Source organism: Ciona robusta, chromosome 7 (assembly GCF_009617815.1).
Source record: "Ciona robusta chromosome 7, ASM961781v2".
NCBI classification, from domain to species: Eukaryota; Metazoa; Chordata; class Ascidiacea; order Phlebobranchia; family Cionidae; genus Ciona; species Ciona robusta.
The window spans coordinates 5,997,619-6,021,411 of NC_143241.1; the positions used below are offsets into that span (position 1 = coordinate 5,997,619).

At 38.1% G+C, this 23,793-nt stretch overlaps 1 protein-coding gene across 15 annotated transcripts in view; it reads right to left on the reverse strand.

The window, feature by feature from the left end:
- LOC149734168 (microtubule-actin cross-linking factor 1-like) overlaps positions 1-22,321 on the reverse strand; it is a 101,729-nt gene extending 79,408 nt beyond the window's left edge. For 2 of the 15 annotated variants that reach the window (XM_089880771.1, XM_089880770.1), the window contains exons 1-10: positions 14,001-15,429; positions 12,199-12,328; positions 4,187-4,248; positions 3,650-3,739; positions 3,307-3,423; positions 2,998-3,033; positions 2,732-2,809; positions 2,551-2,643; positions 1,735-1,898; positions 145-260 (exon numbers count right to left, since the gene is read on the reverse strand). In XM_089880771.1, the coding sequence (XP_089736897.1) occupies positions 145-260; positions 1,735-1,898; positions 2,551-2,643; positions 2,732-2,809; positions 2,998-3,033; positions 3,307-3,423; positions 3,650-3,739; positions 4,187-4,248; positions 12,199-12,328; positions 14,001-15,371 (2,257 nt within the window). In that variant the 5' untranslated portion in view covers positions 15,372-15,429. Of the gene's footprint in view, positions 1-144; positions 261-1,734; positions 1,899-2,550; positions 2,644-2,731; positions 2,810-2,997; positions 3,034-3,306; positions 3,424-3,649; positions 3,740-4,186; positions 4,249-4,605; positions 5,826-6,670; positions 7,211-10,419; positions 11,031-12,198; positions 12,329-14,000; positions 15,434-17,424; positions 17,488-18,031; positions 18,218-18,990; positions 19,084-19,150; positions 19,285-20,287; positions 20,350-20,920; positions 21,010-22,052 lie in introns of those variants that run through there. The other 13 variants (XM_089880775.1, XM_089880776.1, XM_089880780.1 and 10 more) reach the window with 13 other exon arrangements.
- Positions 22,322-23,793: the final 1,472 nt, after the last annotated feature.

Here is a 23,793-nt window from a genome sequence, read left to right on the forward strand (position 1 = left end):
AATATGTGCAACCAAAAAGCACAAAAGTGCCTTGAAAATCACTTAACAATAGGCAATATCATTGTTATATATATGAATATGAAAACTTAGTATTTCTTTCAAAAAAAGAAGATTCCAAAAAATGTTAGACCAAAACTATTTTACCTTCAGTATCTAGTAATCGGGTGACGCCAAATTTATTTTCAGCTTTTGCAAACGCTTGATCTAAGTTTGTTTTGTTGTCGTTTGCCATCACTTTGTTCATGTCAATGAGTTCAGGACTGTGAAAATAAAAAAACGTTTAAAATCACAAAATCAGTGAGAATAAAAATACTTAAAAGAGTTTGAATTTTCATAAAAGAAAAATGATAAAATATATTTTTTTGTAAAAATATATAGCAAAAATTTCTGTGGAAATAAAAAGTGTTTAAAATATTAAAAGATGGTTTTACTGAAAATAGGTTTTACTGTAAAGAGTTAGAATTCTTTACATAAAAGGATAAAAACAGTCTTTCAAAACCATATAGTAAAATTTGCACCTAAATTGTAAAAACAAAAGTGCAAAAAGTCTTGCGAAAATTGCAAAATTGTAAGCTTCTTGACAGCAGGAGAGATTTACAGACAATGCTACATAATAAAGAGCAGCTATTTGTGTGGGTTTGGTTATTCAAGCAGATATTCAAGAAACGTAAAGATAATAATCAAACCCCACAGGAGGGGGGGGGGGCTTTTTCAATAGGAATAACAAGAGAGAGAAAATAAAGCTCTGATTGTGTGAAAAGTGTAAAAAATTGTTGGTTTTGTTATGAAATTTGCTATTAACTATTGAATTATATATTTTGCGATAATTTGGGCTTACGTAAGCTGTTGTTAGGTGTGAAAAGATAGTGTAACAAAAAGGATGGAGTAGCAGAGTATGTATTATATAAAGAAAAATACCAGTATTGATAACTTTCTATTAAGCAGCATTTTATATCAAAAGTAAGGTATTAGTATTACATAAGAAAATGTAAAAATTTTTTGAAGTTATTACATTATAAATTTGTAAAACATTTGAAATTAATTGCAACAAGAAAAAAAATTAAGGTATTAAATTTAAAAAATTAAAATTAAAATTAACTTATTGACTTATTTACATAGAAAACTTTAAAACATTTGTAAGTTAGTGTATTAAAAAAATATTTTAGGACTTACATTAGAAAGTATCAAAATGTTTTTTAAATAATCGCACCTAGATTCTGTTTATGATTCATACAATACATGACTCACTGTCATACCATATACAACATAAATTATTTAAAAACATAACATGGTGTTTCAGTCACTGCAAAGTAATCTTAACAGCAAGTGTTCAGTGTTGTACAAATACTGAACACTGGGTAAATAAATTGAAATGGGCCAATAAATATGTAAAAAATCACTTTTATATGGGTGAAGCCTGGCAAAGCATGTCAAGGAACCTGGGATTTAGGCCTGAGTTTGGCATTTAGGTAGCTTTTTAAATGTGATTCTACTTTATTCGGCTGAGGTCCTATGGCAAGACATGCCATGACCATGTGTACTTTAGACCTGGGTTGCTTATTTTGTTGTTTACTGTATAATATGATTCTGTGGGTAAGGTCCTACGCAAAGCATGCCCTGGGACCTGAGATTTAAGCCAAGGTTTTGACCTTTTTTTTAAATGTTTAATTCTATTCGTGTTAGCCCCTATGGTGACAGGAGACCTAGTATTATTGCCAGAGTGATATAACTTACTTGTTTCTGTGCAAAATTGCATTAAATGCTTTTCCATCTCTCCAGGAGGATGAAAAATTTGTGACCTTGATTCCATCGTAACCTTCCATGTTCCTCTGTGCCCATATAAGGAGTGCTTGCTTGGCAGATAGGTCTTCTGTGCCCTCAACAGTGATGTCTTCAATCTGAGGTAAAAATGGAAAATTACAAAATTGTGGACAACACTGAAGAAATTTTGTTGTGCAGCAATGAGCAAATTTATTTGCGCAATGCTGAACAAATTAAACTGTTCCATATTGAACAATATTTAACAGCGAAACACTATACTAAATTTAGCTGCACAACACCGTCACACCGAACAAACTAATTTGCGTAGGACTAAAAGAGAGTAAATTATATATAATCACTACAATTTTTCTGGTTACATTTATGTCGAATGAGTATCTGTGTATGTTTAATAAGCAGCAAGCTCACAAAAATGTACATATTGTGTAAATACAATAATTTTTTCTACAACGTTAAACAAATTCTCTTGGAAAACTGGTGTTTATACAGAAAAACAACTGCCCTGGGCTATATATTCGTATCACATCTCACATACATTGCAACCGCAAGGATGTTGTGGCCTTGAGAATTATAGGAAATTTAAAAGCTTTGAAAGGCTTTTTCAGCACTGCTGTTTGTTACAATGATGTAACATTGTGTCAACAAGGTATCAATGTTTGGTAAATTGATCAAAATTAATCCGACAACAATAAGGCTTGTTTCTAATGAAACTATGTTGATATAGCTGAATTGTAACATAATAGGCTGGGGTGGTTTCATGTGTCTTATTACCTGAAAGTGCAGAATGATGTTCCAAACAAGACCGAGGGTGAGTTTGGGGTTGCCGTCTGTGATGTCGTCATTTCTTATGTTTACCAGACGTAGCTGGAAAAAAGGGCGGCGTTAAATGATTGTTAACAGGGCTGGAATTTTGGGAATTAAGTAAAATTGTGTAAAATTAAATTAATTGTACCTTTCGCCCTTTAAGGAAATCCAAAGCAATTTGAACGTTTTGTAAGCGGTGAAATCGCATACGACCTTTTTCTCTTGGCTGGAAAAAAATAAAGCAGTTTTACACTGGAATTTATCATGTATGAACAGAAAATAAATTATCAAAATATTATCAAAAGCATTTGAATAGAATGTTGAAAGATGAAAAGAAGGAAATGAAGTGGTTTTTGGTACGTTTGGTACAGAAAATAGAAATTGTAGGTTTAGTACAGAAAGTAGAGTGCTTACCAATCTCATGTGTGACATGTAGTTTCCTTCTCGAGGCTGTACATGAGAAAATAAAGGGGATAGAACAACAAAACAAGGAAAGGGGGAATAAAGAAAGAAACAGTTAGTAAACTGACACTGCAGATTTGTAAACTGAATTAACCAACATAGTAAAGAGAGTGTGTGTTTTGGCTAAGGTTACGGCCTTTTGAGGACAAAAATCAAGCGAACAAAAAACATGCTGTCAAACAGTCATTTAGAATCCACTCTAAAAATAAAAAGACATTTCTAATACAAGATTTTTCTTCATTTTTTTACTCGTTTAATTACATTTTGAGTCAAAAAAATCGCACTGCAGTAGTGTGAACTATTTGTTGTGGGTGGGAAAGAAAACACATCACGCAGAAAAAGGGTTAGAACACCGATAGCGTGAACACCAAAGTAAGACTGTTGTAAAACGTGCAGGAAAGAAGAAAAAACAAGAGATTAGAATTAAGATTTGAAACTTATGTAAAGGTCTAGCCATTATTAAAAATGAGTCAGACTGTTCGAAATTTAATACAAACAAATTCTAATATCACTTATTTCAATGACGCATGTTTGAAGCCAAAGGCCAGATAAGCTTAAGGTTTAAGTAAAGTAAGGTATGCAAAGCCCATTAAATGAACCTTACCAGTGAAGTGCCCGACAGTGCCTCGAGTAACGCAATGAGATTATGGCCATCTCGAAAATCTTCATAAAGATTCTCAACGCGTCTGTTTTGCTAAAATTTGAAAGTATCTGTCATTATTTGGTAAAAAATGTCTATGCATAAAATATGCAAATTTAGACAATTAGATACATTAGAGTACAATAAGAATTTGTAAGGTACATAATGTTTTTAACTGTAAAATTAAAAAGTATAAATCAGTAATCACTATTCGACAAAAAAATGTGCAAATTTATAGAATTAGATATATATAAATATTAAAGTACAATACAGAATTTGTACTGTAAATAATGTTTTTAACGTTAAGTTTTTTGTATAAAAATGCTACATGGTTTAAATTGCACCATAAAAAAAAATTGATAGCTTTTCTCTTTTAAAAGGGTGTTACACTATTACATTGACTCAGGGCAAAGGCACTCAAGTGTGCTTAAACAAACTATCAGTACATTATAAATACCCAGTCTATTCGTCACATTCAGTATACCAAGATCGTGAACTTACCTTGGATAAATACTTGTTCACCCATTTCGTGAAAGTTTTGCGCTGAACTTGGTCGCGCTCGTCTAAAAATGGAAAAATGTAACGTTAAAAACTGCGCACTACACTGTACTGCATGTAATTCTTAGTCGCCAATCACGAAGCATAAAATACGCGCTCTTATGAAAACAGTTCGCGCTTGAACTCCCAGACTGTTCAGTTATATAGCAACTGGAAACAGTCTGTACTTTACGAATATGTTAATGCACAATTACGGCAGGGAAAACAAGAAATCTCCTGCACGTTAAACCTTCTGTTCAGTTATATAGCAACGGAATACAGCCATTTGTTTACGAATAAAATAATGTACAATTTTGTCACGGACACAAAACACTTCGGGCACGTAAAACTGCTATATAAAATAACAAAATACAAAACAAGACCTCTTCCACAATCTATTTTCCCTTCTATACTGCTTGAATATGTTTCCATCTTACTGTTCAGAACTATATTATTATTAGCCACGTCCATCTGGCTACAAGGCGTTAACGTCAAAGCGCTGTTTGCCTTTCGCGTGTTCGCGTCCTTATTTAAAACGATTGAAAGCCAAATGATGATATTGACTTGTCGCCGGCAAATTTCGGCGCTGACGAATCTTTTTTCCTTCGCGGCCCGTTGATACACAATCCTTCACATATGAGTGCGCCTATTATCTTTTTTCTACGACCGAATCCAAACTCTTGAGCAGCGAACCGGTGTACGGAGAGGCTCAGCGTAGGCAACGACGGGTAACTCCTTACAAATAATGAATACAAAACCACGCGGCGTGTGAATTGCTGCTAACATTACGTAGAAAATGACGCTAAATTACACCCTATTCAATAGTGTTGATAAACCCAAACGTACACACCGGCGATCTTCAGTCATATTAAATTTCAAAATACGAAGAACTGCTATGAGAGGAAAGGTTAACCAAGTTAAGGTGCTATCTAATAATAGACACAGTAGAAAGCAGCAAACTAATCAGAACACTGGAACACATATTCTGAGTAAAATTTCATAAAACTCAATTTTATTTTGTTTTATCCAAGGCTAGACATTTTTATATTACAGGAGTATTCGCATAGGAGAGGATGTTTTTAAAGAGTAAAATCGTCGTGGGTGGATTTTTCATGTCTGCACTCAATCCATCACTTGCACCTGGCTATTAAACGAGTTACGTCATCGCCCAATCGAATTGAGTGTTGTGAGAATTAGGAAGTTCAGAAAGGCCGCTAAGTGCGGAAAAGAAAACGCTTCCGTTCTAAATTCAAACCAAAAGTTTAATCGGGGGAAAAGTAAACAGAACTGCGGATACAAAGGTACACTGTACTGTAATAGTAAATTCATCAATTAAAGCTGAATTAGGTTAGCTGACTATAGCTGTCCGGTATCACCGGTACTATCGACCAGTTGTTATATTATGATTACACTTTATGGCGCGGGCTTTGGTTGGTGAATGGGCAATAAACATAACGCACGAGTGCTATAGCACAGGAAATCGCCTTTGAAATTGACCTTTTCAAACAGAGTTTTTATGGATGACGTTGGCTAGTTCTGCTTGATTCGCGTAACGTCTTATAAAGATATAGATCGTGTATAACCTTTGGTATGCGGGAATATTTTGGCAACTTAGCGCAAATGCCTGTGGGACTTAATACGAAAACGACCGTAAGATTACGCACATTGAATACGATACAGATACGCGTCAACTAATCGGTTCCAACTCTCTTGTTATACTTTCAACTAGTAAAGTAACAGTATTTTTACTGCTTTTGTAGTATAGTATTGTGGGGTAAGATGGGATACCGCTGGCAGCTAAAAATAATTCCTGATTTAACAGTACTACGGTTATACAACTCCTAAATATTCTTTGTTTGTTACCAAATGCGACGAGAAAATGGAATGAGAAAATGTCTCATCTTACCCCAACTTACTATGTCTTACCTCCGTAATCACCGCTTAACAAACGACGAAAAGGCATGAACAATGCGTACGTTCTGATAAACATTTAATAAAAAAGTTAAACCAATATCATTCACATCGTACATCTGAGAATTGTCTTTTAACAAATGGCAAACCAATAGAAAGTATAGCGCACTTTAACTGAACCGGAAGCATAAGTGTGCCGGTGCTCATTTCACTTCCGTATTTTCTAAAAACACGTACTTTGGGTCAAGTAGAACTTCAAACAAACTATTTTTTCAATTACATTTAAATTTGTTTCAATTAAATGTCTCGATATGCGTGAAATTATAATGTATCGCTAGTTTAGCAGCCATGCTTTTGTTTGACACTTTACTGGAGTAGTTTTCATAGCGTATAGCCGTATGGGTTTAATGTCGTTTTGCTGCTAATTCTTTCCTCGTTATGTTATTATTTTGTAAACATAAAAAAATGCATCCGGTTATGGCTACGTTAATGCCCAATTACGAAACTGAGTAGCAGGGCTGAAATTATGTCACTTACCGCAATATTTAACGATAATAGATTGCATAGCATCTCCAGCACTGTTGTCAGCCCTGGAGGGGTCTTCTTTAGCAGCTTCCATACTACTCTACACTTTCCCTAGCCAAGGGGATCCAAGCATTACCCACAAACTTGCCTACTTGTTTTTATATATTCAGCTCTTATCCGATCTAACAACGGAGCCATTCAATGATTTAGTTACATAACCAAAGCTTATAGTATGAGGCAGTATAATCTCGAGTGCACAATTACTGTGTACTGATGTGAAACTGTAACCTAATGCTTAATTCCGTTCTCTCGTTCTGCCGTACTAAACTGATGGTATACTAAACTCATGCGCCTTGTTAATGCCACTTGAATAATGAAATGCCGTTGCCAATTAAACCAAATAGTCTACAGCAGTACGCCTGTTGCCAACCGAACGAGTATGCCAGCTGTTCCTTCTTGGCTGCTACAAAACAAAGCGGCTCGAATTCTTACAAGTGCTCGGCGGAAACTAATAACACGCACGTCATAAGAAATGCTACATTTACTACACACTAGAAACGATATTAGAATTGCCACGGCTCTCACGACCTGTCGTCAGCTTTAAAATAACAGTGAGAAAGGACATGCGGCCGTGGGTGGAGCGGTTTTATTGATTAATTATTTTGCTATTTACAATACTGTTAATGGTTAACCAGTAGCCAATAGACTTCAACGCTTAGAATAAAGGGGTCAACTACTTCACTAAGCAATTCTTGCGTCTGTTCAAATGTTAATTTAGATTCTAGCTGATAAGGGCATTTACTTTTTAACTACCTTAAACAATTTCCTGGCCATTGGCTTACATATGCTGACATATTGTTTTTCGGAAACGGCTGTTTTCTTACTACAGGATTTGGGTGTAATTCCCTACATTCTGGAGACGTTATGGTTCGCAGATTCGTGACGTAGCAGCCGTGACGTGGGCACAGTCGAGTGATTACGCACTTGAGGTTTGTAATTTGCCTAAGCAATTGAACGCGTTTATTGCAGTTTTATATCGACTGATTACTAAATTTTACCGCAAGATAAGCACTACATTGCCTCCTCTGCAAACCGATGCCAAACCGCGCAGCGTTCAAGTTATGCGGCGGATGCAAAGTTATCTAAGTATAACTCGCCCGGGGCACTCGACTAGATTTACTCGCAAAACCTGCTGCATGTGCGCAGCAACCCGTAAACGTGAATTGGCTCGTCAAAATGCGCGTTTACTGTCACTTTACTACCGAAAAACCTACAGAACCGCTAACCGCGCCACAACTTATTGGTACACCGCTGTTCTATTGTGCTTTCGCCCAAAATATGAATGATAAATCGCCACCCACTCTCTCTTCTATTGTTTGAAACGGTCCACTGAGAAATGCACACACTATAGCTGGAGAGAGGGCGCGCCACGAGCATTGGAATGAACGTTGTTTGCTCACTCTCTTCTCCCCCTACTCCCACACTCACAGGTACAATTATTTCACTGACGTAACTTCATAATTAGCGCCAGTCACGTGCCTTTACGCCTTGCTGCACTCTAAGAGCAACAATTCAAAATAATCGTGCTCTTAAGTAACCACACGGTACAAGCTCTTGTACACAGCCCTACCAAATTACTCTACGCTGTGGGCACGTTGTCCCTTGCGCCTTAAAACGCTGTCTAGACGCAATATCATAACATAAAACATCAGACAAAGTTTCAGCTGCTGTCCTGTCTCAACACCAACCGTATAACTGCCTATAACTGTATCCGACCATAAAACGATATATAAATTAACCATATGTGATTAAAACAGGCAACGGAAACTATGAAACAACCAATAAATCACTGTTAAACTTTGATAGATGACTTGCAATGTTATTAATAACCGTATATACTGTAATAACTCTTTTAGCTTAAATGTTTAAAACTATTAGCATATATTTGCATGCAGTCAATACAACATGCAGCGCTACCTTTACAACACTCTTTCTAAATTCTAAATATAAACTGAACCAATATAGTTTATACTGTAATAGCTACTTTCGGCCTAATTGTTTAAAACTATTAGCATATGTATGCAGTCAATATCAATACTACATACAGATAACACTTTTACTCTTTCTAAATTTGCTTCTGACACGTATACGTCTGGCTGATCCAAAGCCAATATACCTTTCATCGCAATACTGCGCGTACTGGTAAACGCATTCCAAACACTAAACTGGGATACGGTCGACTTAGGGCCGGAGTTCCCGCGACAGCTGTCACCATTCATGAACTTATGAGAGCAAATGTCGATTCCAATCGCTATACGAGCGTTTAGGTTGTCTGGAGAAGCTAGCCGCTTAACACGGTCTTACTGGCTTGAAAAGCAATTTGTTTCACTGGTTTATGAGAGAAAATGTCGATTTCAAACGCTATATGAGATTTCACTCTGTCTTAAGAAGCTAGCTGCTTAACACGGTCCTGTACTGGCTTGAAAAGCAATTTGTTTCACTGGTCTGTAGTTACCACTGTGGAAGTTGGTACTTCAATTCGACGTTATACACATTCAGTTTGTGTTGTCAATACAAAACAGTAGGAGATGGCGAGCAAAGCTTCCTTTAAGTCAATAGAACAATAGATCAAATAAAACGATAGCACTGGTCAAACAATATCTTATAGAATGAGACGACAAAGCTACAGAATACTGAAAAATGCATCAAACTTGTTTTCATAACAAAACGTTCAAAATTCATACACTGACCATGAAACGAATACCGCTAATGCTTAATTACACATATAGTCATAGTAGTCATATAGACTGGCAAATTTCAAAATCACGTTATATAATGCGGTGGGGAAAGATGGGACGCATTTTCATTCCATTTTCTCGTCTAATTTGGTAGAAAACAAGAACAAACTGTATTCTCATGACTTCCAAAGACCGTTGTTAATTGATTAAAACACGTTCACGATGTTAGATATTAATATATTACGTGCTAAAGGTGTCCCATCTCTCCTCACCCTACTATATATATTAGTGGTTAAATCATATAGTATAATATACTGAAATGTATAGGGTTATTGTATTTGACATAGGATAAAGCAGGCAGCAATCGTCAGCTGACGGGTTAAAAATTCTTTTGAATTTGATTACCATTATAGAGCTTAATCCTTTAAAAGAGAGATTACACGCCCCCGGTACTTCCAGGGCTTTGTGGCTGAGAGCGATTAATTTAGCATATTAGGTCACATTCTGCAGCTAAATGCCAATGCAATGAAACATGGCTCGCCCACAGGGAGTCAATATATAAGGCGTTACAAATATGAATGTATGTGTGAGTTAGGAAGGAGAGGATAATTGGGGACCTTATTAGACGACTTTGTAAAAATATAGATTATGGGTTAGATGGTACATGTTTACGTTCTCTTATCGTAACATTTCGTAGTAAACAAGAAACATTCAAACAAATATACAACAATATAGCATGACGCCTTTAAACAGCTTTGTTACTTACTTATAACACAGTCAGGAAATATGAGATATTATACGCCAAATGTATCCTATTTTACCCCATAGTGACAAAAAGCTGTCATTTTTGCTATACATATTCTGCAAACACGTTGCAGTTTTAAATAAGCCCAAAACAACCCAAAACCACGCGTAAAACGCCATACAAGAATGCCATGCAACGTTCCGCACAAAAAAGCTGCAACTACAAAAATCAACTCAGCTTTAGGCGGCCTTTTTTTTAGTCACGCTTATTCCGCTTACCTTTCATAACGCGCATGGCCGAATCGTAAGCCTCAATCGCCTCAATCTCTTCCTCGGTCAGCGTCCCCGGCTCTTGGGCGGAGAGGTAGTACGCCATGTTCGTGCCCCACAAATTCAGTTACACAGTTAAGAAACAGGGACCACTGACAGACACCTTACAGCCGCACGTTGTGGGGCGGCGTATACGCTACACATAACACCACAGGAATAAATTCACTAGCACGAATATCGTTTTTTTCCGCGCACGAACCACCGCAAACTCACAACCTCAACCTGAACATTAAAACCTTGCGGGAAAGGCTCACAAAACTACTTCATATGCTGTCGAATCTGAATCTCGCTAGCAACTCCATCTTTGTTGTTTGCTCAGCGTATCGTACATGAATAGCCTCTGGTAATAAAACGTAGCAACCAATTCCCTGAACCTGAGGTGCAGACGTTTACGAGCAATTCACAACACCCGGAATGCTGTCGACTGGTTTCTTTTACTTGCAAAATAATTCCTTCCGAGACCTATTTTCTAAATTAATTAAATCTACTCGCGTATAGTGGCAAATCAAACCAACGCAAAAAAGGCTGTAGCTCTGCCAAAACCCTCTCCTGCATAGACGGTCAACTGAATTAGTTAATCTAATGCACTGCTGGTTGTCGCTGCAGGGAGAACTGCATATTAATGCGGGTATATCGATCAACTGGTTTCAGGACACCGTATACGTCACTTGGCGACAATAACCGGCGAAGTATACTGCTTCGGCTGGTGATGTCATGTCGAGTTCTGTGATTGACGGAACGCCTGCAAGCCCAGAGGCCCGGCTACCCCTCCGTTATATTAACTGACGAAATTACCAAAGTTCCAGGTAAGACCTCGACTTAACCTGAAGCTCTGGTGTTGATAGCTTTATTGGGGATCACGTTATAAAGGACATATAGGACAGTCCGGGTGTACGTGTATATGAAACTGATTAATAATGCAAAATATGGCTGTTTTTCTAAGCGTGCACGCTTGAGAGAGCCAGCTAATGAAGTGTTTTGGGCCTGAATGTATTTTACGTGGGTGGGCATATATAGGCTGGGTGCTGGCAATTAAATTCGACTTACTGCACCCCGCTGAGTCAAAACATAAGTACAACAATGCTACCGTTATAGCGAGGTACATGAGTCTAAAGGACTCTAAATTATATATGAGTCCAAGCTGTGACCTTATTGAAGGTAGCCTATGCGTGTTTGTTTTGGACTGAGCCAACTCTGGATTAAATCCCAAGTCCCACGGCGTGCCATAACAGTACACACTTGGAGTTCTAACCTATATAGAAAACTAACAGACAGAGGACTTAGAAAAAAGGCAAAAACACGCGAAAAGGTGTGTTTCGTATGAGTAAGACCACTAAATTGTAGCATTCTACCCTGTATTTTGTGCAGTTAAACACACAACCTACACATGGCCTATGATATACACTGCTAAGGTATGGGTGGTTCGTTAAACACTAACCTTTAAAGAGCAGATAAATATATGTGACCAAATTTTCGAAATGTCACCTTAGAACCATTGTGAGTCACGCGGTTACAGTTCAAACAGCAAAACAGTCAGAAAGAAAATAATAAACTTTGCAAACAACGAGATAATCCTGCCGAAAAACGCAGCCGAAAATACCAGACTGCTTTGCAAGTTCACTGCGCGGATAAACAGTCAATTACCGAAAGAGCAACCAAGTATGGTGCATAAGGCCACAGCCCACGCAGTCTACGTAAAAATCGCTAGCAAAATATTGAACCTCTTACCTGCTACCCTGAGAACCGCTCTTTCAGCAGCGTCGATGACTTTTTTATCTTTTTCCTGGTCTGCATTCTCAGGTGGGTTCATTTCAAAAGCTCCGTCCACTTCGAGTTGGCTAGTTCCTTCCGCAACAGCCTGCCATGCAAAATGCTCTTGAAAAATCGTTGCCATGTAGCTCAAATGCAAGCTGTTTTGTTAACGATTAGACAAACCAGCGGTCGATAGGTCCGCAGGAAATAAAGCCGCAGGTATGACATAAGTACAATTGAGATTTTGCGCGTGTCTGTAGTGTTGTTTTAATGGCATGGACACGCGTAAAAGCAAACTGTTAATTGTCTGTATTGAATTGGCCATTACGACCGTTAAATTACGTTCATTACGAGCAAAATCGTCTCGTCTAAGAAGAACGTCTCGATTAATCCTCTTACACGGCGATTAAAAATAGAGATGCGATCGTGTCAATGTAAATGTCAAACCATTGCTGTTCAAGGTCGTTAAACAAACGTTTTGAACGAATTCCAAATACCGTCGCCGCGGGGAGTGGATCAAAGTAACGGAGTTACCGATATCAAATTGTCGAATCGGATGCACACTCTCGTAACGGTAATTTTTTTCTCTAACTAACCGTCTTTTAGTTCTTTCGTAAAAAATACACGTTTAAACATGGTTTGAGTTTTAAAGCAAAACTTTTAAACGGAAAATCGTATCTTATTTTTGGGCTCATGTTAGTATTGCAACAGACAAGAAAATTCATGTTTTATGCATCTAAGGCATATATAGTTTTTTCACAAAGGCTTGGGCAGAAACGTCAGGTGTGGGTCTTTAACCATGAACAAACCATAAAATCCCGAATTTGAAGAAAACAGACACATAGTCCTTTGCAAAAATCAACCTCTAATTAGCTTCGGAAATTTCAAGGTGAAAACCACAAGCAAACCGAAATAACCTGCCAAATTGTATTTGACTGAATCATGTTCTCGCCTGAGGTATATACGTGGGTGTCGGTATATCTGATAACATCTATGAACGTTCCCATGGATTTCAAGCGTGTTTACATAATTTGACGTTTACGTATTATTTAAAGCGCTGAGAATTCTTATGTTCTTATATGGTATTGTAGTAAGATGGGGAAAGATGGGACAACTTTATAATGTACTATCCAAATAACCTGATCGTGTTTTAAACAATTAACAACGCTCTATGGGAGTTGTAAGGGTACGGTTTTTATAATTCTTTAAATGTTCTTTGTTTACTACCAAATGGGACGAGAAAATAGAATAAAACGGTGTCCCATCTTCCCTTCACCCTCCTATATATGTATTATAATATCAGTGCGTCAAGTTTTGCATATTCCACCCAAAATAATAAGATGCCCAATATTTCATTACTATTTCCTCTGGAAAACGTTTCTCTCTCTTTATGTATATTCAATCCGTATGTTTGTTTGGACATGTCTCGCCACAGTACAGCTTTTACGCCGTAGGGCGTTTTAAACGTTATTCAGCGTCGTTTTAAACAATTATAAATTCTTTGACACACGTTTTACATTTACAACCTTAACAACGACTTTCATCCGAAATTCGGCGCGACAAACAGTCTGAGTATAGCGTAAATAACAATGGTATCATCCAAAACCAATGCGGCCTGTAATATGCTACTCGTTTTACCGCACATATTAACCAAAGATTTCGGGCTTTTGGTTAAGGTCACAGTATTTGTGTGCTGTTGTTGGTTTAAAATTTAAATTCAAGCGGTAAAGAATTCACAGCTACTGAGTGTATTGTTTGTGATTAGTAGTTTGGTTTACCGTGTGAAACATTGTGTAGTTTCTTTGCTTTGTGCGAGGCTTCTGTTTTGAAAATGAGTAAGTAGCGATGGGTACAGGTAACTTGGAGACCTGGCCTTTCTTTACAAGTTTACTAGGCACTTTACGAGGGCTCGCGTGAAATTCGTTCTTCCTACGTTTCTTCGATCGCACCGCGATTGGCAGTTTGTGTTTCGCCTGTTTTGAAAGGCGAGGACTTGGCGGGAAGCCTTTTGGCTCCATTTTGGGGCGTGAGCTCATTTGACCTTTAAAAGCTATTGTGTCGGCATCGGATTGTTGGTTAAGGTGCGTTGCCTCCGAAAGCACGCCGTGTGCCGCCACATTTTCAGCTGTAATAGGCGCATGCTGAAGGTTAGCGTTCTGGTCGGACAGTTCGGCATGGTTTGAAAGCAATGATTCTGTAGAACGACTCGTGTGCCGATGTGCATGAATTAACGTTAAATTGTCACGATAATGTGTTTCCTGATGGTTGTGGTTCGGCGATGCCTCAATTAGCAATTGACTTCTCGGTTCCGCGGTACATTCTGCCTCCGCTTTGCGGCTAAACCGTTTACTCGAAGGTATTCTAGATCTGCTGTCACGTCGACGCTCCAGGCCTTTTTCCTTTTCCGCAGACAAATTGAAAATAGAAGGAAAACACGGCTCGCTCTGATGCGTAGATAAGCTGCAAGAACCCGGTTGACTGGCGGCTGAGGTGTTAGTTCTTCCGGCCAAGTCGCCGGAATTATCAACGTAGGAAACGACCAGCACGTCATCAGTTTGGTAACTAGTTTGAACCGGTTCAGGCTGGTTATTGTTATTTAAACGTTTGGAGGGTGTGTGATCTTCCAGGTCACTGATGCAAGGGCTACTAGTGGACCCGAAAACCAACTGAAAATCACATCCGCCAAAAGTCCCGAGAGCTTTTGTAGCTTCTCCCGAAAATTCAAATGTTGACATCGACTCTTGACTGCTACTGCTTGAAGAGTCGATACTCTCAAACCGTAACCCGTTCGCGCTTAGGTTTCTAATAAATTCACTGTCCGTTGAATAAGCGATGGAGTCGTCAGACGAGACACCGAGCATGTCTTCGTCCTCAAATAAAAGGTCACGTCTAATAGCAGAGAGATTCTGTGTAGCTTCTTGCTCGCTGTGTTCCGAGTCGCTTTGGTGAGCCACCAAGGGTACTTGACTAGTGAAATTCCCATTTTCTGTAGCAGGTCTAGTTCCAGCACAAAGCTGGCTGTGGTAAGCGGCGTTCTCAAAACCGCTCGGTTCGTCGACCTCCCCTGAAATTGCTACTCCTTCAAAGGCACGAAGAGAAGCGTTGACAGACGACTCAGCAAAGTGTACTTGAGGCGAGTTGTCACACATTTCAGACCAAAATTACACTAAATACCTGCCAAAACCTATACACTAGCGAAAATTCTAAATAGTCACTTGCAAAAAATCTAAACGAGCTTTCAAGTATGCCGTTTTGTCAGTACATGCAACGTTATATGACATTTCTGTCATTTATTGCTCTTCCATCTTAATCTGCTGGGCTCATCTGTCACAAATTTATGTTTTACGGTACCATATGTTCCAGGTAGTAAGCATTTGCCTTTAAAATAGTAGAAATCACATGCAATATGCCAATTCTTTTCACTGTCTAATAAGCTGGTATATCTTGCTTGCACTTCGCTGTAGAATGGGCTTTAAAGAATAGAGCCATGCATTGGTACAGAGAGTATCGATCTTTTGAATAATTAAACAGGGAATAACGTCATTGCGGCGGACACAGGATGAGAAAATGCATTAGTGCACGGGTCGAAACAACAGAGAGGAAAATCCCAGCAATAAAATGAACCAAGAAAACTTTGAGTACATATAGACATTATGTAGGCAATACCAACTGTAATGTGGAAAAACTAAACCATATTAACATACGCAAGTTTTGTATATTGGCGTATAACTTTCAGGAATAACGTATGTGTGTATTAGTGCTCAAAGTTAAACTCTGCTGCCACCTAGCATACAAATATTTATCCCAGCTCCGATTCAAAAGCTCTTGTATCGTAAATCGTTATTCAATCGATTCTCTGTACACAGAAGACCTATACACTTGGTTGATTTATTACAGCAACTCAAAGGCGTTTTGAGTTGGACGCTAACGTCAAAATCGGCCTGTTGTCGCGGTGTTACGTTGTTAGTTACCAATATAAGAACACAAGGTGCAAACATAAGTGACAAAAATAAACATTGTCAGTCTTTGATTAATTTGCGTGGTATTCAGGCAATATTTAACCGCTTTCCCATAATCACGGTTAAGACGGTAGATAATCACGTAATCTATGCTGTGATTTTCAACGTGAACTACAAAGCAATAGTTCGGCGTATTTGGGTATTATAGAATCATTAAAACGTACATTAATTGAATTACGTTATAGGTTCTTAACCTCCCCCCACCCACAGAGAGGGTGTGTTTTTAGACGATTAAATTAACCGACGAGACGAAACCGGATCGATATATCTTATCGTGGATTTTTCCAGATACAACACAGTACTTTCGATTTTCTTTGGTATCGTAGGTTGGGAAAGATGGGACACATTTTCATTCTATTTTCTCGTCCCATTTGGTGGTAACAAAGAGTTATTAAACCGTATGCTTACGACCACCATAGACTGGTGTTAAATGTTTAAAACGCGATCAATATATTTGGATATAATGTGCTAAAGATGTCCCATCTTCCCCCACCCTACTATATGTGTAGCCCAAACCAGAAACCTACAAATTACCTTAAAAAACATATATATTCAATCTATATTTAGTAGTAACTTATGTTATTTTGCATTCAGAGTATTTTAACTATATGGTACGGGTACGGGTACACCAATTAACCTGGCTTGAACTACCAATTGTGGTCACGGTGAAAGAATACATGCTTTATATATAACATATACTTAGGTAATATGCGTTTATCCGGGCGTAAGAACTAACAATAATCAACTAAAGATGAAAGAATGTGTTATAAAGCTGTTAGCGCAGAAATAAATATAGTTGTTTGCTGTTTTGTGATCACTTTTTACTCAGTTTGAGCATAATGTGAAAAATTCAATGCGGAAATAACATAAAGTTATTACAGTTTAATATAGTTGGCAACCGCCGTACCCGCTGTGCACTGAAGCAAACAACAAGCACCACTTTCGGTTTGAGAGTGTACATTTAGAGAATTAAAGGGCCTATTTTGTGTCAGTGCCTGTTTAATATCATTTTGCACTATTTGGAAATTTCAACATCAACCCAAGCTACCTATATGTGTATTTTAAACCAACTCAAACGTTTATTCGTACCCATATTACAGAACAGCAGACAATAAGCACTAGAAGCCTATGATGCCAGTAATTTCGAAAAAAGAAAAATGCATCTAATTTTATATTAATTCACCTGTTTCAGTGAGGATAGATAGAATGCACTGAGTCTGCCACTGCTTGCATCTTCCGCAGAGACCTGCAAATGATTAATTCAAGTTTAAATGCAGTAGTTACACTTTATTGCTTGGTCCCAGCATATACAAGGCATTTACACAGTGAACAGGCCACAAAAATGTACGCTTAATAAATGCTAAGCCAACTGACGTCAATCTGTCGACTACACAGGGCGTGTTGCGTTAACTTAAGCCAAATTACATTTGCTTTCGTACACTCCTAATAGCGATAAGCTAGTCAAAAGTCAAATCCTGAAAAATCCGTAAATGAAACTTTGGTACACGACCGCGTTGAAATAACAATACAATTTGAGATTTTATGTATGTGATTATAGCACCTGGCATTGGAGGTACTGTTACGGAACAAGCACGCTTGTAACGAAATAGTAGGCATGGTAAACGTCACGTTACGCCTCGTGAACATCATTTTAAACCACTTGTAGTGTACTAATTTGAGTATCTCAACCAGTGCGCAGTATGCTACTAGTTAAATATTTTGGCTAAATTGTGGATCTATTGCTCTATGTATCTGTGTTTTGACCAGTATATCATTACACATGTACTTACATCTAAACTGTCGTCGACTTCCCAAGGTAGAATATCCACCGAGCTACGATTTAATCGCTGACTGCTAATCATGCTATCATCGTCATATTCTTGGTGCTGCATTTTTAAGCGCTTATCGCCTCTAAGTATTAACTTAAATCCATTCGGCTAGCCACCGGCGCCTAGAGCCTAACAACAGAGAAAACCTGCGGTTAGAATACCTCAGGTCGCGCTGACGTTATATATTACGACTAAACTTGACACACAGCTAATAACATGACTTCGAGCACCACTTCAGGCCCTTAAACACCACCGCAGTAACTACTCCACCTGTCCGCAGTGCTTGCCACCCCTGACTGTTGACAGTACGACAAAAACCAAAGAAGCGCGACCGAATCAACATTACATGTTAAAATGGAAAACCTCATTTCTCAATACTGACTTAAAATTAACTTAGACCAGCACTGTTGATAGTCGCACTGAAGCCTACTACTGACCAAATTCGGCCCTATCGCTATAGGCTTCAACTGGCAGCATAGAAAAGCAGTTGGCCGTGAATTGGAGAAAATGATGACTTATTCGAGCCAAAAGCTCGTTAATGTGTAACTTGCGGCTAATACACGCAGTTCAAATGCCGCCGCCGTATTATACGGGAAATCTATGATGGTGTAATATGGCAAGAGCAACTGGCGACGTTAAGATGTTATACAAACAGTGTATTGTGACTGTTTTTCTTATGGGCAATGTTAAAACCGGGTGCGTTTGAAATTGGATATGATGGGCCAAACCATGCAGCATGACTTTTACTTAACCAAGTCTCGGGCAGAAAACTGCAGCGCAAAGTTCCTGTAATAATTAACTACAACATTAACGGTCGCACGCTGTTAAATTTACGAGCGACCTGGGATAAATTTAAAGCAGATAAATTCCTATTATTCCAGTTTCCATAAACCTTCTGTAAATAATAGAATCGACCTTACTTTGCCCCGGCGAGCTTTTTTTCTTCGCTTAACTCGTTTTGGTGCCTCAAGGGTGCCAGGAGTCGTCTTTCCGATCTCTTCTTCGAAGTATTTCTGTAGAAAAAAGGAACAATAAATTGTTTTGTACTTTTAACATCTCGGGGCGTGGAAAATTTTGTACCGGTTTGTGTTGTTATATTGGAGAATAATCTTCGCGCCAAATCGGTGTCACAATTCGTCGTCAGTAGGTAAATAAATGTTAAGTCTGTTTAGCAGCGGGCATGGGACGCTTTTATACACAGTACTTTCTATTCCACAAAGGAGTTCCTAACAGTGGAAAATTTAACCAAACAAATCTAGTGAGGTATGGAAAACCGCACCTGGCCTTTCAGGTTACATACGCCTAGTCTTAAATACACAAGTTCTACCATAAGCGACGTGTATTTGGCTGGTCCTGAACTGCACAATATTTATCCAACTTAAATTAAGGGAACGCCCTTATTACGCTAGCTTTCCAAATCCCGGTAATAACTTTGAACACGCAGCAATATTTGTTGACTAGGTTACTGGCGCAGCTAAAGATTAACAACTAACATATACGTAGCACGGCCACGCACTGAGCAAATGTTAACACTCGCAAAACTTTCATTTTATTGTATGCATTTTACGATATAACGCAACAATATGCATGTGGCCTAACCTTTGCCTAAATCTAGCTTTTTAACTGCTTAAGTACAGTTTTCTAAAGCGACACGTTATAATAGACTCGTGTTGTGCTTACATCCGTCAAGATACAGTTTATAAAGTGGGCACACACGAATGACCCTGCATGCACATTGGTAATTAATGAATGGCCCGTTACATGATGTGTATCTGATAGGCGTTAATGCTTGAAAGCATATACGAAACTAATTACTTGTAACTATGACCAAATACGAGTCCTATAGTAGGGTGGGGTAAAATGGCACACCCTTTTTTCTATTTTCCTGTCCGATTTTGTGGTAAACAAAAACGTTTAAAGAATTATAAAACCGTATGCTCGTTGACTCCCATAGACCGTTGTTGATTGTTTAAAACACGATCAGAATATTTGGATATTACGTGATAATCGTGTCCCGTCTCCCCCACCTTACTATATGAAATGTTGACAACCATTTATGTATATGGTACCTACACCCTAGGAGGTTTATTAACCGTTTCCGCGGCGAAAAACTCCAGCCTCTCCTCTAACGCCGCTTAGTGACAAATCGAAAATTCAATCTACATCGCGAGTTGGATAGAGTCAATAGTTATCATTACACTATGACGTCAAAATCACCTTAAATTTTGTAGAATTGATCATATCCAGAAGCACTTTACGTCGTTCTATGATGGTATATTCTATAATAAAAAGGAAAACATTGTATAAGTAAATAACATAATACTAGATTCTAGTATAAAGTGGAATATATTTCCAAGATAACTAGCAGAGAAAAACACATTTAACAGAACTTATGTTTTGTTTTATTTATCTCTTTAAATACGATATCGAATATCATGTTTTTTTTTAAAAAGAAGATACGGGAATCAACCACTACTTAATACGAAACAAGTTACGCTACTCCACATTTAAACTTCTGTGTTCAGAAAGCACTAATTTACATAATAAACTTAAATCTACAATGAGAATTACCTAAAATAAGCTTTTATTAGTGGTATATTTAACACAGTAGGGTAGGGAGAAGATGGGACACCTTTCATTCTTTTTTCTTGCTCTATTTGGTATTAAAAAAAAAAAAAAAAAAAAAAAAAAAAACATTCAAGGAATTACATAATCGTATCCTCACGACTCCCATAGACCGTTGGTAACTGTTTAAAACACGATCAGGATATGTATGTATTATGTGCCAAACTGCCAAACGTGTCCCATCTTTCCTTACGGTACTATGTAACAGATGTTACATATACACACCTGCGGTAAGATTCATTTCCATATAGTTCATTGCCCAGCTCTGAACAACAACACGTTTATCCCATTTCGGTTCTTCCGTTTCCAGTGTCCTGAAATTGATGAAAGTATAAAGTTAAAAACTTTCTATCTATATTAAAATTTTGTGTTATAAGTTTAGCATATCAAACCGATTTTTTTGTATAAATGTTAATTTTTTGTGCAAATTTGTATAAATGTTATCTATAATATATAATTTGACGTTTGATGTACCAATAAAACGGACACGATAAAAGAAAGTGAAAACATGGCTCTTCCTACGTCAACCTGATGTATGTATTTTATAAATTAACGCCTTTATTACATCGTTATCATGCTTATCTAAATACCTAAACGTTTTTTACTAATTGCATTCGTATGAATATTTCAAAATAGGCTAAGCAAATTTTCAAATTTATTTGCCCAAAAAAGGGAGATAGTTTTACAAATACGTGGGCGAAAGTGTATCAGAAGCGTATTCGTTACTATCTGATAAGGACCCTGCTGGAATGCGAACCGGTTCGAGCTATTTACTCTACAAATTGACAACGTGACTTGCGGTTGCATAGAAGACTTAGAATTGCTTCAAGTCCACGACCAGGTACGGAAAGCGTAGGCGGCGGAAAATACAAATATCCGCCTTTTTATCATAAAATGTTTTCATGATATAGTATAGGGTGGGTAAGATGGGACACCTTTAGCACATATTATCTGAATATCCCCAAATCGTGTTTTAAACAATTAACAAATGTCTATATGGGAGTCGTGAGGATACGGTTTTATATAATTTTTTGAATGTTCTTTGTTTACTACTAAATGAGACGAGTAAATAAAAGGAAAAGGTGTCCCATCTTCTCCCATTCTACTATAACATACAAAGCGAATTACTAAACAAGGGCACACATTTCTTGTGTTTTTACAGTAACGCTACTTGTCCGCAAGTTATGTTTACACCATAATACAAGTTTAAACAGCAGTGGATTCATAATATGATACGTCACACATGCCTATTTACGTTGCACACGATCGGTTCTATATTTAAAGCCCTAACTATCGTTCCCCAATGTGCTACTATACCAGCGTCTATTGTGAGAGTATAGCATTGTTTTTAACTTACTTTTCAATGCGTCTCTTCCTACAGGTTCTGCATGCAAGAAGCAACAAAATCAGGATGACTAGTAGTGCTATGAGGTGAGAGTAGACAACACACACACTCCCAAACCAAATGCATGCGTGTGGGGCAGCCATTGATGAGTAATTGCAGCGTGAACTTCAGCCACTACATCCCTAACCTATACCTGCGCGGTGAAGCGTATCGCTGTGGTAATTGAGGCCGATTTCACCTTTTTGCCTTTAACGCGGTCTATACACAGCTACCACTATTGTTGAACATGACTGTATTGTCTAACTTGGCAAATATTGACCAAGTGGTCACACTATTTACGTCTCATTTGTTTAAGGTGAACACCACGCTGATCTAAGACCACTTTCTAGTAATCTAATAATCGAATACCATTCATTACAGGTTACAACCGTATAACACTATAAGTCGCTCGCTTTCTTTGCCTTTACACTATAGTAAATTACAAGTCAACAATCATTTCCGCTTGACAAAACATGCGAAACTGTTGAACTGTGCACTCAGCTTTATCTAACACGTATCTGGTAATGGGAAATAAGAGCGGCGGGAAAACAGTCCACTCAATACAATACAACTGGCGGACTAACTACAAAACCACGTGCTGCACGCTTCCCCAGCTTTGCTAAGAATACAGAGCGATTTCGAGGACAACAATACACTGACTGTTTCTCGATCGACGGGTTGCTGACACTATATTCGGCTGTGACATTTCGAACAACGCACTAATAGTATAAAAGCCAAACTTTTGCTGAATTGCATGTGAAAGTACCTAGAGACACTTTCCTGGCTCTTTGCATAACTTCTGCAAAATTCCAACGAGATTTTGGTAGCGACTGTTGTCGGTCTAGCGCACATAAACAATGCTATCAACGACCGCGTTTCCACTGTCCTAATCTACACACGCAGCCCCTGCACTGCGGCGCTGTTTATTATCACCCAACGTCTACAACAGATACAGCGGGTTGTCTACGTCATCGAATGGCGTCAAAACCTTTCTGGAGAGGCAAGCGCTGTGCTCGAAATTATGAAAGAGTGCCGGTAGCCCCGGGCAGTAGACCCGGAAAGTACATTGCGATTAGTTATACTGATTTATGTTCAAGCAGCAATTTACTTAATAAACTACCCATAACTCTAATATCTTATTTTGACTTGCTTTTTCAGTTTCCGATAACTTTAAAACTAAAGCCATATGCAGCTAAGGTCAAGACAGGAAACTGCCTACACGAGTGCTCATTTTCTCACGCATAAGGCTTAATCGAATCCTAAATCGTCGAAAATCAACGTGTGTTACACTGGCCTTATTTGATATCAACAGCTCAGCTGCCAGACTACTGCGTATTACGTGGAGACGAATGCTCTTAACCTTCACAGGGAAATTAAACCCAATTGACTAAGCCTCGCATATAGGTTACAGCACGTTAACTCGCATTTTGAAAACAGTACGGTATCTCACTGCAAACTCCGTAAGTGTGTGTAATCAAAACAGTATTCTCTTTACCTTTCGCAATAACTAAACTAAACTGATCACATGTACAATCATACTTAAGCAACCCTATACTATGATACTATACAAAGGTGTAACTAAATTAAAACTTGAAGTATTACTCAAAGTTTGCCCTCTACCGTATCTTTCAGATATAAGTATAAGCGTACACTGATTTAACGTTGATATATCTCGCAGTACGTAAGCATACAGTAGTGGCGTTACAGTCTCTCA